Source organism: Colias philodice, chromosome 1, assembly GCF_061535455.1.
Source record: "Colias philodice isolate Cphi_HAF_F1 chromosome 1, ilColPhil1 Martin Lab GWU primary, whole genome shotgun sequence".
In the NCBI taxonomy this organism is placed as follows: Eukaryota; Metazoa; Arthropoda; class Insecta; order Lepidoptera; family Pieridae; genus Colias; species Colias philodice.
The window spans coordinates 15,784,661-15,801,200 of NC_143086.1; the positions used below are offsets into that span (position 1 = coordinate 15,784,661).

A 16,540-nucleotide genomic window follows, 5' to 3' on the forward strand; every position below is an offset into this window, starting at 1 on the left:
CCTCCCATACATTTAGTATGAGATATGAATATCCCATGTACATGGGTTGATCCAAAAGTAATGATAATCAATATTAAACAAGGTCATTACAGTTAAAATAATTATGTATTTCTCTAGATAGTCTTCTAACTAGATAATATACTTCGATATTTTTTTTTCTTAACTTAGAAAAAAAAAACTTTGACTTCATCTACAAAAACCCCTCAAAATCGGCCATCACTTCGCTGTCGTCTTAAAATTTCTTGTATCGACGGTGTTTCTTGTGCCGAGGTAAGAGATAGAATTAACTAGGAGCTAGATCTTACAAACAGGGTGGGTGTTCAAGCATTTTCAATGCCGATTTTTGATTGGCAGCCATCGCAACTGACGCTTTGTGATCTGGTGCGTTGTCTTGGTGAACCAACATTCAAGACTGAAGTTTGCCATGTCTCTTTTTCTTACTAACCTACCCGCAATCTTTTAATTTGGTCTGTGTAGTAAGAGCCCTGTGTAGTAGTGGCTACCTTCTTAAAATATTCCACATTTCTTCAGCGTCCCAAAAAACTACGGCTTTAATCTATCCCACTAATTTTCACTTTGAAAATCTTCACCGTCACTTTGGAAGCTCGCATCCAGGCCATTGATTGTTTCTTGGTTTCAGCATAAACATGGTGAACCCAGGTAACGCCCATGGTCACAAATCGTGACAAAAAATTATCCTGATCTCATTAAAAATTTAGAAATTCACCCTCTAAATGTCGAATCGTTGTTTCTTCTTTTCGTCGGGAAACATTCTGGCTCGCACTGTTCACATTAAAATTAATGTTAATACTTGGAAACGTGGCCTGTAGATATAATTTTTTTGTGATAACTTAGTGATTACATGAGCAAGCATAAAACATTTATTTTATATTTTTATGTGCACAGGAAATACCCAATTATCATTACTTTTGGATCAACCTATACATTTAATATGAAAGATTTTAGCTTTTTTTTTTGTTTTTTTGGTTTTCTGCTTTAATTACTTCGCAAATTTGGAGGGAAGTTCATTTAGAAACTGTAAATAGACCTCCTCATTGTATTGCACAATAAGGACGTCACTTCGAAAATCTACTATGAATACAAAATGTATGGGAAATAAATTGTATGGGAGCGTTTAATGTAACATTTTTGGTTATTTCTCGTTTTATTTTTAAAAATTTATTATGGCCATTTTACTCATTAGGTTAAGTACTTTCGATATCAGTTTAAAGTTTTTTGATATCTGCAATAGTTACGGAATAATCGCTTGTGCACACTTAACGATTACACCCTGTATATCGCAGTTATAGAACCGACTATCTTGTATGCATCAGCAAGGCACCCACCACCGAGCCCCCCTGCGTGCGCACACATGTGTTTTCGCTGCCTAGGTTGAGTGTAACCAAATTCTGAGCCGCGAGCCATTCCAAGAGGACGTCTTCACGAGCATTTGATGTCGAGGAACCCCATGCCACAGATTTTGCGTTTAGATCCCCCGCAATGATGATTTGGTGAGGGCGGCCCCATTGAATCAGGGAGCATACTTCTCCCAAAAACGCTTCAAACTCAGGAAGCGTTTTATTCGGTGAGAAGTATACTCCGATTACAATCGTGTCTTCGAACCTGGCAGCTACGCAGCCATGACCCTTCGCATGCGCACGAATTGGAGGTGATCCTTCCGCCTGCGTAACCACTATAGCAGCAACCTCGTCGAGGTCACCGATCCAATTCTCTCGCCCCGGGGGAACAACATAGGGTTCTGATAGAACCGCGATATGGATAGACCACTGTGCCAGGCTTTGGATCAGCAGGTCTTGAGCCCTTGCACAATGATTAAGGTTTGCTTGCAGAAAGCGTAGTTCCATGTTACACTTTGGCGGTTTCTGTTATCTCCATGTCTGTTCGCCCTACTTGGGTACCTGCGGTAAGCTCATTCGGTTTTCTTTTTGGCGCTTTGTCTGCTGAACAGCCACTGCCACCCAGGCGATGATATATAATTATATATACAATATTCCAGGAATTCATTCCTCATTTTGTCCCCCAGGGCCGCAGGCAGATTCTCACCCGTCATCGCGATGCCCAATTTTTGCTCAATAACATATCTATCTCTTGCAAAAATCGGACACTCGAGCAACAGGTGAGAAACCGTCTCGTCGACTCCGGGCTGACACAGGCACGATGGATTCTCCTTCAGCTTGAATCTGTTCAAGTAGAAGGCGAATCCACCGTGTCCAGTCAGTGCTTGTGTGGCGTGGTGTGTGATGTCTATTTTCCGTACTATTTTGTATGCAGCAGCAGCGCTTGGGAAAAAGAGCTTCGTGCCTCCAGCCGTCTCCCCCACATCATATCTCCTGTCCCATTCCCCGATCGTATCCTGTCTCAGGATACGCTTGACGAATGAAACAGGACACAGATCGTAGTCGGGTTTCCTCTTCGACCCCAGAGCAGCCTCTTTGGCTAACTGGTCTACTCTTTCGTTCCCCCTTAGCCCTGCGTGCGCCTTGATCCAAAACAAAGCGACCTCCCGCCTCTGCGAAGCAGCTTTTCGGAGGGCCGCCCTTGTTTGCACAGCAAGGGGGTGGGGGGAACCGAGTGTGACTGCCTGGAGGGCTGATCTGGAGTCGCTGAAGATGCCGACCTTCGACACTCCACTCTTGCAGGCTCTAATTACTGCTCTTTGGAGCGCTAGGAGTTCGGCCTGGTAGACGGTGCAATACGGCGGCAAAGCAAGCTTGACGGCCTTTGTCTCGGCCTCCCCCTCCCATACGGAAAGGGCGGCTCCGACTCGACCCTCAATCTTGCTGCCGTCCGTGTAGATCCTATGTACGTGGCTATTAGCCACGTTGGAATACGAGTCCTCGTCCACCAGCCCGAACCCCAGCCCTTCCTGCTCTGCCGGATGTGGGTCCTCAATCGCCGGAGCCATTCTTTCCACCTCCCTGTCTCCCAACGCTGGGTGCGACACCCCCTTCTTGATCCCATATAGTCTCGAGACTTCGAGAATTCTGAGGTCAAGGGGGAGTATCCCAGCCAACAGCATAGCTGAGTTCAGGGAGACGGTCCGATATGCTCGGCAGATCTTTTGGGCGAAGCCCCGTTGTACGGTGTTCAGCCTTTTTTGGACCCCCAATATAATATTTGCATGTTGGCGGTCTCTGTCCATGACCGACTACTGGAAGGAGATGACCTTGAACTGGTTTCTTGCTCCTTTAGTTCTTCCATTGAAGGCGAAGGCGGATTTTGAATGACAATCAATTCAATCAATCAATCAATTCAATAGTTCTAAAGGCTAAATGAATCAATACATACTGAAGTCTCAATCTTAATAACACTCATGATCTAATAAACTATCAAAACTGAAAAATTGAATTGAAATTCAAAATGGAACTGGTTTCTTGTTTCTATTATTATTTTGCCACATTTGTATTACTTTATTACTCTTATTATGTTACCTTTGTTATGATGTATAATTGTTATGAATTTAGTTTTTTTTCTGGCAATGAAAATACTTGCTAAAAAGATGGAAATCTCAAATTTCCTCTTTGATATTATGTACCGATAGCATTTAATAATTATGTAAGAAAACACCTCTTAGTTGATACGTTGTAGTACAAATTACGATAATTTTAGATATAGGATTAAGAAAATAAAATGCAGTAAAAATATTTGGTTTTTTCTTTATTTTAAAACCCCAATACAAAAAACAATGGCCTTTTATGTGTATGCTTGTAGCTTGTATGTAAGTGTGTCTGTGGCTGTTATGCCATGTTATACTAACAAACGAATAAACTTAGTTTACTTTGAAAGAGTAATAAGTGTTCTTCTACGTTTGATCAAATTCGGTCCATGATTACCACAGACTTGCCGATTATATATTCTTTACAACTCCCCAAAATCAAATAATTTCAATATGACCATAGAAAAATAGTACCTATTAAACACTAGATAACAAATTTCAAATTCAAGATGGCCGCCATTTGTATGACTGGAGTTTATTTTTTTATTAAACTATGTTATTCATTATCTGGTAAAATGGACTTTGAACAAAATACATATTATGCTTGTAAACTAATATGGTATACACAATTTTACTGTTAAGTTACCTGTGGTTAAGTTATTAATTGGAAAACAGTACACTTAATTATATGATTTTTTTACTGTAATAGGTATAATAGATAGAGCTATTCAAGAAAAAGGTTTAACAACTTAACTGTCCCCATACAATACAAAATAACACTACCCCACGTCCATCAGTTTTTTTTTTCTATTAGGGTAAAAAACATTCACATTGTCTTAATAAATTATATTTTATAAAAATAGTTTTTGTTTTTATTTATTTTATTCAATTTATATTTATGCCTCATATATGAGCATGAGCGTGGGATAAAAGATTTTTTTTTCCAAGTTCAATGAGTCATATGTGTACACATCAAGTATAGACAATAAAACTTGATTGATGACCCGACGAACCGAATTTGATGAACCCGACGTTATAATAGACTATAATGAAGCAAAAGGTATAGATATTTCGGACCAACTAGCATCCTTTCACTCTCCTTTACGCAAAAGCCTAACTTGGTACAAAAAAATCGCTGTTGATATTTTATTTCAAGTTTCTGTAATAAATGCTCGGTGCATTTGGCATCAGGATGTCCTAAATTGTCTGTTTTGCAAGTACAAGAACATTTAGTTCGACATTTTCTAGGGCCAGCAGCGAGAACTACAGAAAATAACGTGCCTCAAGACTTTCGCTTTCTCTGACTCCCAGATCTCCAGTTTCTAGTTCAACTCCTGGCCATAGTCTTCAAGAAAAACCGCGTAATACTACAAACAATAAGTTAGTTCGAAAGAGATGTACCGGTTGCTATGAAAAATTAAAAATTCAAGGGCAGTTGGCTCGAAAAGCTAAACAAGTGCACACAGAGTGCAAAACATGTAAAAAAGCATTTTGTTTATATATCTACATCGAAAAACATAATATTATGTGTTGATTGGTTCTCCTAATAATACTTACAAACATATTTTTCATAGTAAAACGTTTTCCTTTTCACTGTATTTTTTGTTTTATTTCGAACAAATAGGATACACACACCTACCTACCTTAGTACCTACCACAGATAATGTATAAAACTTTTGCGAAAATTTATTTCAATTTCTTGAAGGTTAGGGTTTTCGCCACACGTTCACGTAATTATATTTAGAATATCACTCCACGTTCATAACAAAAATATACCCCAAAGATTCTTGAAAAAAGAGTCACCTGTGACTCACGAACTTATTCCAAAAGTTCACCATGAGTCATATGTGACTCATTGGACAGTTAAGTTGTTAAGTATATTATTTGTTATGGTTTTACACCATGCGTTGGTATAGCATTTTAATTTCGAAGCCAGGGCCGATAAAATATATCTATCCTTAATTTTCGTAGTTTTATCGGGAGCCCTAATGTAGGTTTGTATAAAAATAAAAGATAGAAAGTATTAATTAATTCAACTTTATTCGGGATTAGACCCCATTACATAGATATGAGCACATTATCACCGACGTGTGGAACACATCACACAAAATAACGTAAAACTAATTCAAATATATTAACTATCAACATCACAGATTATATATGACCGGATATGGAAATACATATTGGTAAAGCCGAACTGGTATTCCGTTAGAGCTATTTCATTAAAATTATCTAAATCTAAATTGCGGATTAAAACTGAAATAAATAACAAAAGTCATTTATATTTACCGTAAAGAACCAAAGAAAAAATAAAAGAATAATGGTAATGCAGTCAGTAGCATTGAATAATCATACATATAAATTAAAAAGTCAATTCAAATAAAAAAGTGCAACTACTATCTAGCCGCATTACCATTTTCTTTTGCGATTATAGATGACAGAATGCATTATGTTATATTAACGGTATGTTGTAAATAAAATACAAAATGAATATATACATATTTTCACTTATTTCTATGTAATGTTATCTATTGTAAGCCCGTCTCAACATTCACATAAAATTAACAAAGATTTGATTAATATATAAGATGTACGAAATGTGAAAATACATAAAATATAATCATTTAAATAAAATAAAATCATAAACTATATTTGAAACTTAACATAACGTGCATTATCCGGTCATAGCGACTGACGGTAACAATTTTGGCGAGGTCAAATAAAATGTTAAAACCGAACGTTTAATAATAAAAAGACATTGAATTTTTTAGTAGCACGCATAATTGTACTGAACTTACTATAACTTACTCTAAATAAAATGCCATGCTTCACTTGACATTATTATATTGAATCTCACTGATATAGGATCTCGATAAAATACATCACTTAAGACTAAATTAAACAACCATAGTTCATCTAAAAATACTTATCCTTTGTTATAATTAGGTTGCTAGGTAAAGCACTATAAGTTACATTGTATAATTTTTAAAGATAATACTGTTATTACAAATTATAATTTGGTGAACAAATTTAGCTAGTAACTTACATACATTTACCTTACAACTGTGCGTTTAGCGACTTGTCGTCGAATATAGCTGTCCTAGTCGTGTAAAGTCGACGATTCATTTATATAAATAATTATTTTTAATACATTGATATATAAATACGCTTTCAACAAAGGAGCACCAGGCCACATTTTGCTGTTATATAATAGACAAGGATACACTTAAATAGCCCTCTATGTTCCACCATGATATTTTAGTACTATTTTTGTTAGTCCCTGATTACCTAGACACTAATCCTACGTTGCTAAATCGACGCGACAACACGGAACTGCTATACAGATATTCAACATTTCACGAAGAAGCCGATTATCAGTCATAATTAATGTAAATTAAAAGCTTATAAAATCAAATCAAAAAATAAAAATATATTGCCAGGGTAGCTTCATAAACGTATTACTAAAACGTTTCTATAAACGCGAATTTTTCAATATTTCTAGAAAATCAGCTTATTCGCGTTTGATGAATATATGTAAGTAGGAAATAGCCTTATATTATATTTAAATATACATATCATATAACTATAAAGTAGGTACGGAACGTCGTAGCATACATAATATAACAATTCCTTTCTCGCCTGCTGTTTGTATCACTAGGTTTGGTAAAGTGTTAAACAATTTTGTACTCAATAACCGAAGTTTTCTTGCATGTATTTTGCTATAGGACAGTTAGTTCAATACTGAAACTGCTAATTATTAAAAGTAAGTACGAACGAATAAATATACAAATAAACGTCGACAATATTGTCTTGTTCATCCAACTAGATTTAATGGTCGTGTTTTATTAACTAGACTTACTTTTCCAGGGCACGCTCGCTTTATGGTCCATACCAAAGTTTAAACCATTCTAGAATTAAATTTTCATGCAGTAAACTTGTTCTGTCACATGATTTTATCTAATCACTATGTAATTATAATTATTATTTAATTTACTGTATTGTACTGATATTATATGCCACGGACGGTTCATTTAATGGCACAAATTCGTTACAGACACTATTTATCAAGGCGTGATTAACGTGTCATTTAGAAGCGACAGCGTGGCTTCCGTGGCGAAACTTTCTGTGGCGTTCAGTACGTGGTGCGCTGAGAATTTCCTGATAATGCCATCGAGGGACGTCCAAGTGCCCACGACGAGTCCTAAAGCACCGAACAGTACGACGATGACGTTCTTGATGATCATGCGCATTCTCTCGGAGTCCGACACGTAGTACCAGTATGTGCAGCTTTGGATGAAGGCGGGAAAGGCCAGGCCGAGCGCGGAGAGACACAGCGCGCCGAAGAGCGAGATGAAGAGGTCTAGTTCAGGCACTGCAGCGGCGATACCGACTGGAATGGAAAATCGCTTGTATAAAGGCACGTAACAAAATCAGAGCTCTAATTTGATTCATTTATGTAATTCAGAAACGATTCTAAACGTCTTTTGTTGTTTACCGGAGGCTTTTCATTTTAACTATTGAATTTATTTTTATATTTTTAATATCGAAAGGTACAACCATTAAATGACACCCGTTATAACTATATTACTGGTATTCGTAAACAATAAATAACATTACATCATGCAGAAATACACAAAAACTGATCGACATTAGGGTCACGTTTATATGAATCAGAAGGAAATATATCTATCCAAATGCAGAATTTTGAGATCATTACGTCTCTGCAAATGTACTGGCTTTAATATAAGAGAAAAAGGAAGGTATCGACGAGGTGACAAAAGAAAAGAACTGCTTAGTGTATGGAGAAGGAAAGCAACCGAAAAGGTATTAGATACTTACAAGTGACAAGAACAATGCAGGTCCTCAGTAAGTACTCCCACATGACTCTGTGCGAGCTGTTGAGAAGACGCACGCCGATGTACTCGTTCCACAAGATATCGATGGCGACGTAGCAGGCGAGCCCGTGCGTGATGAATATAGCGAACGCGAGGAGACATTGCACCACACTTGCCAATCTGCAAGAGGAAATATTGGCAAATAAAAACATTCTTCGTTGCTTCTGATACTTTTTAATTAGAAATGAGAGAAAAATTTAAGTTCGTCCACGTAAGGTTTCAAGTTTAGTGCTGGACTATGGCACTATTAATTTTAAATGAAACGTTACCTGATCAATAAATTGAATTGAATATTTGGATAGGTATCGCAACTTGAAGTGATTCAGTCATTACATATTAAAGGTGTTACAAGAAGAAAATAAGTGATAAATATTAAATACTAGCTTTCCGTCTGCGGCTTCGCCCGCGTTTTCAAAGAAAAACCCGCATAGTTCCCGTTCCCGTGGGATTTCCTGGATAAAACCTAGCCTATGTTACTCGTGGATAATGTAGCTTTCGAATGGTGAAAGAATTTTTAAAATCGGTCCAGTAGTTTATGAGCCTATTCATTACAATCAAACAAACAAACAAACAAAGTTTTCCTCTTTATAATATTAGTGTAGATAAATAGCAATTCAAAATAGCGATCATGAAGATAGAAATAACGTGTGAACTACACAACTCTGTTTACACATACCTTATAGGTCTGGCCAAAAATACCTCAAGGTTAGTACTACAAAATCACTTTTCCTTTAGTAGCCTAAATCTTATTATGATGTCCTTATATCTACGATGATCTTATGTGTACTTACATCTCCGTTTTAGACGGTAAGTTGAGGGTAATGCTGCCAGCAGACTCATTCCCATACTGCAAGTAGCCGAACAGGCCCATACCGACGTATAAAATGATGATGCTGATCATCGCCCGGTTTAGCACGCCGAACTTGCCCACGAAGTCCTTTGGAGTTTTCATTTCATTCTCAAGCGGCAGAATCTGAGGAACATGGTAATGTTTTAGAAAAATATTGATATATATCTTATCGAAACTATTATGGACGTTCTGTATCTGTTGAAATAATCCTGGTTTTAAGTGTACTCACCACGCCAATAGCTTCCAAAGCGAAGAGTACAGTTCCGAAGAATAGCGGGAAATTCGCAATCTTTCCAGCTGGCACTTTTCCCTCCAACGTAGGCGCGTCTCTGAAGATATAGTAGCAGATAATCCCGAAGCTAACAATGGTCACTGCGTTGGCCACTGCGGAGAACGGCGCCAGGTACTTGAGGTCCCGCACCCAGTTTATCAGAACCAGTGGCAAGAGGATCCACAGCATTACTTCTGAGACCGTGACTTTGAGCTCGAAGTGCTTCGTCAGCACGAACTGTATGTTCTCCGACACGAATACCACGTACACACAGCAGGTTCCGATCTGGTAGATGAGCAGGAACACGTTGACCACATGGCTGTAATAGAAATTATCTATTACTTGGACTGCCCTACTAATTGTGATACAAATATATTAGGATGGTCCTAAACGTCCTTGAATAAATTCTATAACCTTACTACCTCCCGGTATCGTACAGGATTTAAACAAATACATCTAATTAGATTAAAATTAAAGATATATCAATGGAATCATCAACTGAGCCTATACTTTTTTATCATCCAAGGATAACAAATAAGTACTGGTTTTTGATTCGCCTTCGTATTATGATATTCAGACTGACATGTCACAAGTAGTGTTACATAATATAGAATCTTATAGAAGGAATGCTAGCCGAGTATCCGAGTGTGTCTGGAGTGCCGAGTGCAAATAGTGCTTAGATTCAGTGCCTGAACCGGTTAGGTTAGGCAGGCAGTAGGCTGAGCGTGAGCCCTGTGACCTAGAGAGCGCCGCGAGAAGTTGAATACCCTCGTTATTTATTCAACAATTTCACTTTTTCTAATGCCTACAGCTATGCAATTGAGTTCAACAACGCTTTCCAAAATTAGGATTTAGCCAGCTTTTAGCAAGCCATTGCTTTTTTTTACTTTTATGAGGTAACTACTAAAAAATATATACTCTTGATACTTGATAGCACTGGATTGGAAGGAAAAATATATCACAACAAAATATTTCATTCATTTTATTTTTTTCATTTTATTTTATTTTTTAAGATCATTGAAATGATTTTATTGCGTCGTCATTTTGTAATTAAATATAAGTTTGTACAAGTAGATATTTATTTTATTTTATGACATAATACGGACTACCTAATGTTTTATTAATGATTTAATTAATTAACTGAATAACTTAAAACAACAACAACGGTAAGCTACGGAAGGCTGTTAATAATAAAGATATTGTTTTCTAATTTTATTGCGTTCCGCATAAACATAACATTAAAAGACGTACAAATACGTATATATAGGTATGTCATAATGAGAAAATTATAATTAATTTATTGGTAGAATCCAAAACAAAACAAGATTAATCACTTGCATTATTAATATTGTCCAGGAAATTTCCATGTTTATTCTGTTTAAAGGATATAGGAAATAATAATCTTCAAAATATTTTGTTTGTACATACCTAAGTATTACGCAGTGATGGCATAATGTAATGCACCACCCAGTAGGTACATTAAAATACATAATATATTTATTTACTATCCTTGTAATGTAATCATTTCAACAAATCACGAATGTACTAAGTTGTTGATGTCGTTTCAAAAGTGAAGTGTATTGCAGTTTTTATCAATTAGTGAGGGTAAAGCTAAAAACGCTTCGACCACACACTATCGAATTCTATTATTAAAACTTTAATGGACAATAAACACTACTTACGCAGCGTACGGCGCGCATGCCTTGCACCAATCCGGGCCCTCGGACAGCGCGGCTTCAGCCGCACCGGTGTACGTCATGGATGGCACTTTCCGCCGCTTGCACAGTACGTAGCACGAATCGATCAGCACGTGGATGCAGTACGTGCACAGGACCCCGATGATGATGGTGCCTATAGTCCCGACCACGTAACCTGAGTTGGCGAAAGCATGCGGCATAGCCAGGATTCCCGTACCCAGACTCCCTTTTAACAAATGTAGGAGCGTTTCTGTGTTCCTGTAACATTTTGATGTAGTTAGGACTTATTGTATTGTTTAAATTTAAAAAATTGTAAATTTAAAAAATTATTAGCATTAGTGTTAAAATATGTAAGTGTGTCGTGTACGGTGTATAAAATGTGAAAATTTAGAGGTTGCAGTAGTGATAGATTGAAATACAACGTCTATAAAATCTGACTAGACCATAACTTACAAAGAAGACCAATAAATCTTTATAAAATATATTCGGGTGCAATTTATTTGATTTTAATTGACAGATTGATCTTATAATCAACATTTCGTAAGTCGACTGCTACTTCACCGCTTCTACATTCTGTAGGTACCTAGCTACCTCATTTTAGTTACATAATTGACGTTATTTCCTTCGGTAATAAAATTTATGTATACTCTCTGATGCAAGGATACTTTAGAAAAGTAGTTGAAATATTTTATTTGAGCTTTTCTTACTGGTATGTATTTGGTTCTTTCCTTTAACATTTTGGTTCATTTTTATTCATTCTACCAAACCACCGACAGGCATTCATTTTCATTCACTATTTGATCTCCTTCAACTTTAGTTTCCGTCATAAAAAAGCTTTTATTGTAAATTGAGGCATTAAACATAACCAAGAACATAACAAATGGACACGTGATTTTTTTAACCACAGAATTAAAACGTGACCATTCTAAACAGAACATAAATATGTCAATTATAAATTAATATAGAAATACCCGTACAATACAGGTTAGTCCCCTTATCGGCTACCTAATCGTTTCATTTCACACGAGATCTAAAAGTTAAGGAAAAATAACCATGTTGTTTTGAAGCGAAGCGTAAAATATTTAATACTATAAGTATATATTATAATATATTATAGCCTTGTCGCTGACGATTGAGGAAAATCCGCGCCGGACGGGATCTCTGATCTGAATTATAATTATTTTATTCTCATTTTTGGGATGCTAGTTTACGTAAATGGTCATAAGATTTATTACTTAAAAGGACGTCAACTATTGTTGTTCAAAACATGTTGATTACTTTTTTGATTGATTTCAACCACTATGATAATCACAAAGATAATAAGATCTGCTTGAAAAATATATATAACAAGCATTTTGTCTCTTATACTATCGGAAGAAAGCAAAATAGAAATAAGTTTTTAAAACTATATTTTTTAAGACATGATCTCATTCAGAATAATTTAATTTAATTATTCTCCTCCACACCTATCTTGAATAGCGATTACACTTATTTTGATGGATTAGTTTTTCATTCTGCTTATCTAAATGCCATCTTTATTATGATTAGGTACTATAAGTAATTGTTCTGATGGTGCTACAGACCGAAACTGACCTAAGTATATGAGCAATGTGTAAATACCCTATAAACAATAAAATTACGCATAGGCCTGATGTAGGAAGATCCTTGTGTCTTGTCGTAGGTATAGGATAGGAAATGATGGTCTTCAAGGGTGAATGCATATCTGGTATCAAGGAAAATTGGAGAAGGTAGGAAGCATTTGTTAGTACTTTGGGGTCGGTCTAGTCTTTTTAACAGGATATATTTATTATTCTAGGTAAGTTGTTTGAATCACTTACTCGCCTTGTTCAATTTTAATAAGTTAGTGTTACCATATTGATACTAATTAGCCAGCTGTATAGTATTGAGTATCTAAAGCTACTTACGTTGTGGGGTGTTCAACTACTCTGTTGTCATAAGGTTCATATTCCTCTACTTCCTGTAAGTTCTTTTCATTCATGTTCACCAGATAGATGCCCTTGTCTCCTGGCTTCTTCTTCTCATCTTTGACGGGTGAAAGACTGGAAAATGGAGTATTTATTTAGTGTTGTTGTATTAGTTAACATATTATAAAAGTCTGTTACATTGTAAATGAACTTGTCATAAATGGATCCGTCTAGTGTGAAGTCGTTTTTATATAATCATGGTAATAGTAAATAAAAATAAAATAAAAACTGTATGATTATATCGATCAAAATATAGCATGTAACAGTCCAATAATTTATCATTTTAGTTCAGTAGGTACTTCGCTAATCGCTTTTGAACGTATAGGTACCTACCTAGTAAACGATGAATATTAATTTATAATCTATATTCGCCTGTTTATAAATGTGGGTAAAGTTTAACATAATAATATTATGACAACATACTAAATACAACTATGTATTACTTTATAGACCCAATGCAGGATATCAACCTACTTTAAACATGAAAAATAAAAATTAAAAAGCATAAATTATATTTAATTTCAAAATTATTAACAATATTTCTCACAGTGTGAAGTCGATAACATTTATTTACCTATACAATTGTGCGATTATAAACACTTCACGGAATAAACATTGTTTAGCTACGGACGTTTTAGGTAAAGGTGTGATATTTAATAAAACTTTGCCTTGCAAATTGCGCATAACACAAAGTAAAAAAAACAACAAAGTAATTATTGTAATGGTAAAGTTATTTTCACTTACGAAGCCATGCTGGTGTATGCTTGGACACGAGTTTATCGATTTATCAACCGAACTTGCAGCAGTGCCTTGAAATTTGCATTTGATAGTACCACGATTTAACCTTCCGTGGCCTACCCCATTGTAACACTAACGCAACAAGGGTTGCGGATTTGAATTCTCGGTCGCGCGGCTGATTTTTACGAAGATACTGATTTTGTGTTATGTAAGCGCGCGTACTATTATGGCTCCTGAACATCCTACCTGTTTTTTCATAGAATCGATTCAAATTTATGAGAAGAATATCTATACTAATATTATAAAGAGGAAAAGTTTGTAAGTATGTATGTATGTATGTATGTATGGTTTTCACGCATAAACTACTGGACCGATTTCAAAAATTCTTTCACCATTAGAAAGCTGCATCTTTACTGAGCAACATAGGCTATATTGCATTTTCAAAAAAAATAGAGATCCTTACCAAAAATGCAATAATGTAACCCAAGGTGTAAAAAAATCCTCAATAAAACTTCTGTCATCGCGTGCGCTGCGGAATCTATTGAAGATAGAACAAAAAAATGTTCTACGGTATTATAGAATGGATCAATATCTACAAGAAAGTCCGCGATACCATATGTCCATCTTCAGTAGTTATGTTACTACAACAACTTTTTTACGTTTTCAAAGTAAATAGAAGTGCCGACAGTAATCAAACCATGTTATCCATACACATATATTAATCCTTATCCCATTAAATGATGTTTTATTATAGACTGTTTCAATACCAGCAAAATACTTTTTAAATGAAAAGAATTGGATATTCCATTTAAAAGATATAACGAATTTTTAAAAGTGTCAATCTACAGAAAATAGTAGGTATACTGTTCGAGCAGGCCGTAGCGCGGGGGTCACGGAGGAATTCTACCAATATGCGTCTTGACGGAACACAGTGGGGTTTTGGTCGGTAGGAATCCGACATAACCCACGGCCCCTCCCCCGGAGGCCGTGGGTATCTATGAAAGATTTCCCCACTAAAACAAAAAAAAAAAAAGGCCGTAGTGCGGAACGGGGTAAAGGTGATTTTCATGTGATTAAAAATTAAACCTATAGTCCGACCTATAGTAGACTTTTCACTGTAACGATATCGCTATCTATGCGGCTGCGGGTGAAACCGCAGGGCATTGCTAGTAAGTTAATAAAATTCACATGAGTTACAATCGCTTCTACCATAGACTGACATTGAAAACGTGTATGTAAGAAGGTAAAGAAAAATTCAATAAAATACATTTACAAAGTTTTTGTGTAATTGCATTTCTTTATTGAATTTTTTATCAACTAATTACTAAACGTTTCTTTCTTTCGCGTATTGATCGTGGTGTTTGTTTTGTTTCAAGTTTATTTCTCGTCATTTTTAACGTATTTGACTTCAGTTAAGTAGCAATTTGCGATTCTTAAAGGGTAACGGCAATAAACACGCACAATGTGTAATTATCTATTGACGTCACTAGGAGACCATACTGTGACTCCGAGAATTATATAAAGGGGAAGTTTTGAGTGTTTATAAAAACTATATTTATTTCGTTATATAAAATATGTCTGTATAATTTTCTGATTTACTGGTTAACTGCGCAATATTGGGCTATAACTTTTGTAATAAATCTTTCAACGAAATAGAATATTTGGCCTACATGTGGCATTGAAATTAAATATTCTTAAATGTCCTGAAATACTCTTTAATGACCCGGTATTTATTCTTTCCTTAACAAGTTTATTGTATAAATACTAAATAAATGACTTCAATCAAGATTATCAAAAAGGCCAATTTGAGGACATATTTTGCAAGTACTTGTTTTGGATCTTCATAGCTTGATTGCCTTCCCAGACATATAAAACTGCCACTTGGATGTCGTCAAACCTCCTATTCTAGGTCACTTCGGTTTCATCATGACGTTTTCCTTCACCGTTAAAATAATGGCCAAATAAGGTAGAGAATATAATCATGGTTCGGGAGATTAATAGTTAGATTAAAGTTGTTGTACCTTTTAAGGGTTATATAATTAAGAGAGGAGGGCTAATTAAATAGTACTTGAACAGTTTTAGACAAGTGTGATTTTATCAACTGTTTTTGTTTTATGCTTTTCTTTCAGTTGCCTACTTTCCTATTTTTTTAGTGTCTTTTTTTGCGTTAGGGCGGTGTATTGTGTCATGTTCTAGAAATATTAAATATTCTCTTTTAATCTATAAAATATTGTGCGGTTCAGTAGTTTCAAAAGTTTCGAATAATAATCATAACATCATATTTACCTTTGTGGTAGGAAGTCATCTGGTTCGAAGGAGGGGTTGATATTTGCTATGTTGTGCCTCTTCGCCTGCTTTTCGGCTTCCTGTAACAAACATAACAAGGTCTTAATAAAATCATCAAGATTTCTATATCGTAAAGCAGGATATGCATGACACAAGATCTTGAAAACTGTGAAATAATTGAACGATTATCACGGTAGCAGTAACCGTTATTATTATACCGACAGTATTTTTAGACAAAGTATCATCATTTGAGTGCTATTCCTGTCACATTGAGTTGTAACTCATATAGCTGAGACGCCAGCCGCCTACACGAAAAGGCAACGACATCGGCATAAACAATTATGTTTACATCCAGCTTTAT

At 35.7% G+C, this 16,540-nt stretch overlaps 2 protein-coding genes across 2 annotated transcripts in view; both read right to left on the reverse strand.

Moving 5' to 3' along the window:
* Nucleotides 1–1,316: 1,316 nt before the first annotated feature.
* LOC149491537 (uncharacterized) lies at nt 1,317–1,865 on the reverse strand. The gene has a single exon (XM_089696947.1). The coding sequence runs from the start codon at nt 1,863–1,865 to the stop codon at nt 1,317–1,319; it is 549 nt and encodes a 182-aa protein (XP_089553073.1).
* A 3,613-nt stretch (nt 1,866–5,478) lies between these two features.
* The window catches only part of LOC149491538 (proton-coupled amino acid transporter-like protein acs), a 54,462-nt gene continuing 43,400 nt past the window's right edge, over nt 5,479–16,540 (reverse strand). The window contains exons 2-8 of the mRNA XM_089695309.1: nt 16,180–16,259; nt 13,096–13,230; nt 11,156–11,428; nt 9,432–9,792; nt 9,144–9,325; nt 8,297–8,472; nt 5,479–7,847 (exon numbers count right to left, since the gene is read on the reverse strand). Of these exons, the coding sequence (XP_089551435.1) occupies nt 7,522–7,847; nt 8,297–8,472; nt 9,144–9,325; nt 9,432–9,792; nt 11,156–11,428; nt 13,096–13,230; nt 16,180–16,259 (1,533 nt within the window). The 3' untranslated portion in view covers nt 5,479–7,521. The remainder of the gene's footprint in view (nt 7,848–8,296; nt 8,473–9,143; nt 9,326–9,431; nt 9,793–11,155; nt 11,429–13,095; nt 13,231–16,179; nt 16,260–16,540) is intronic.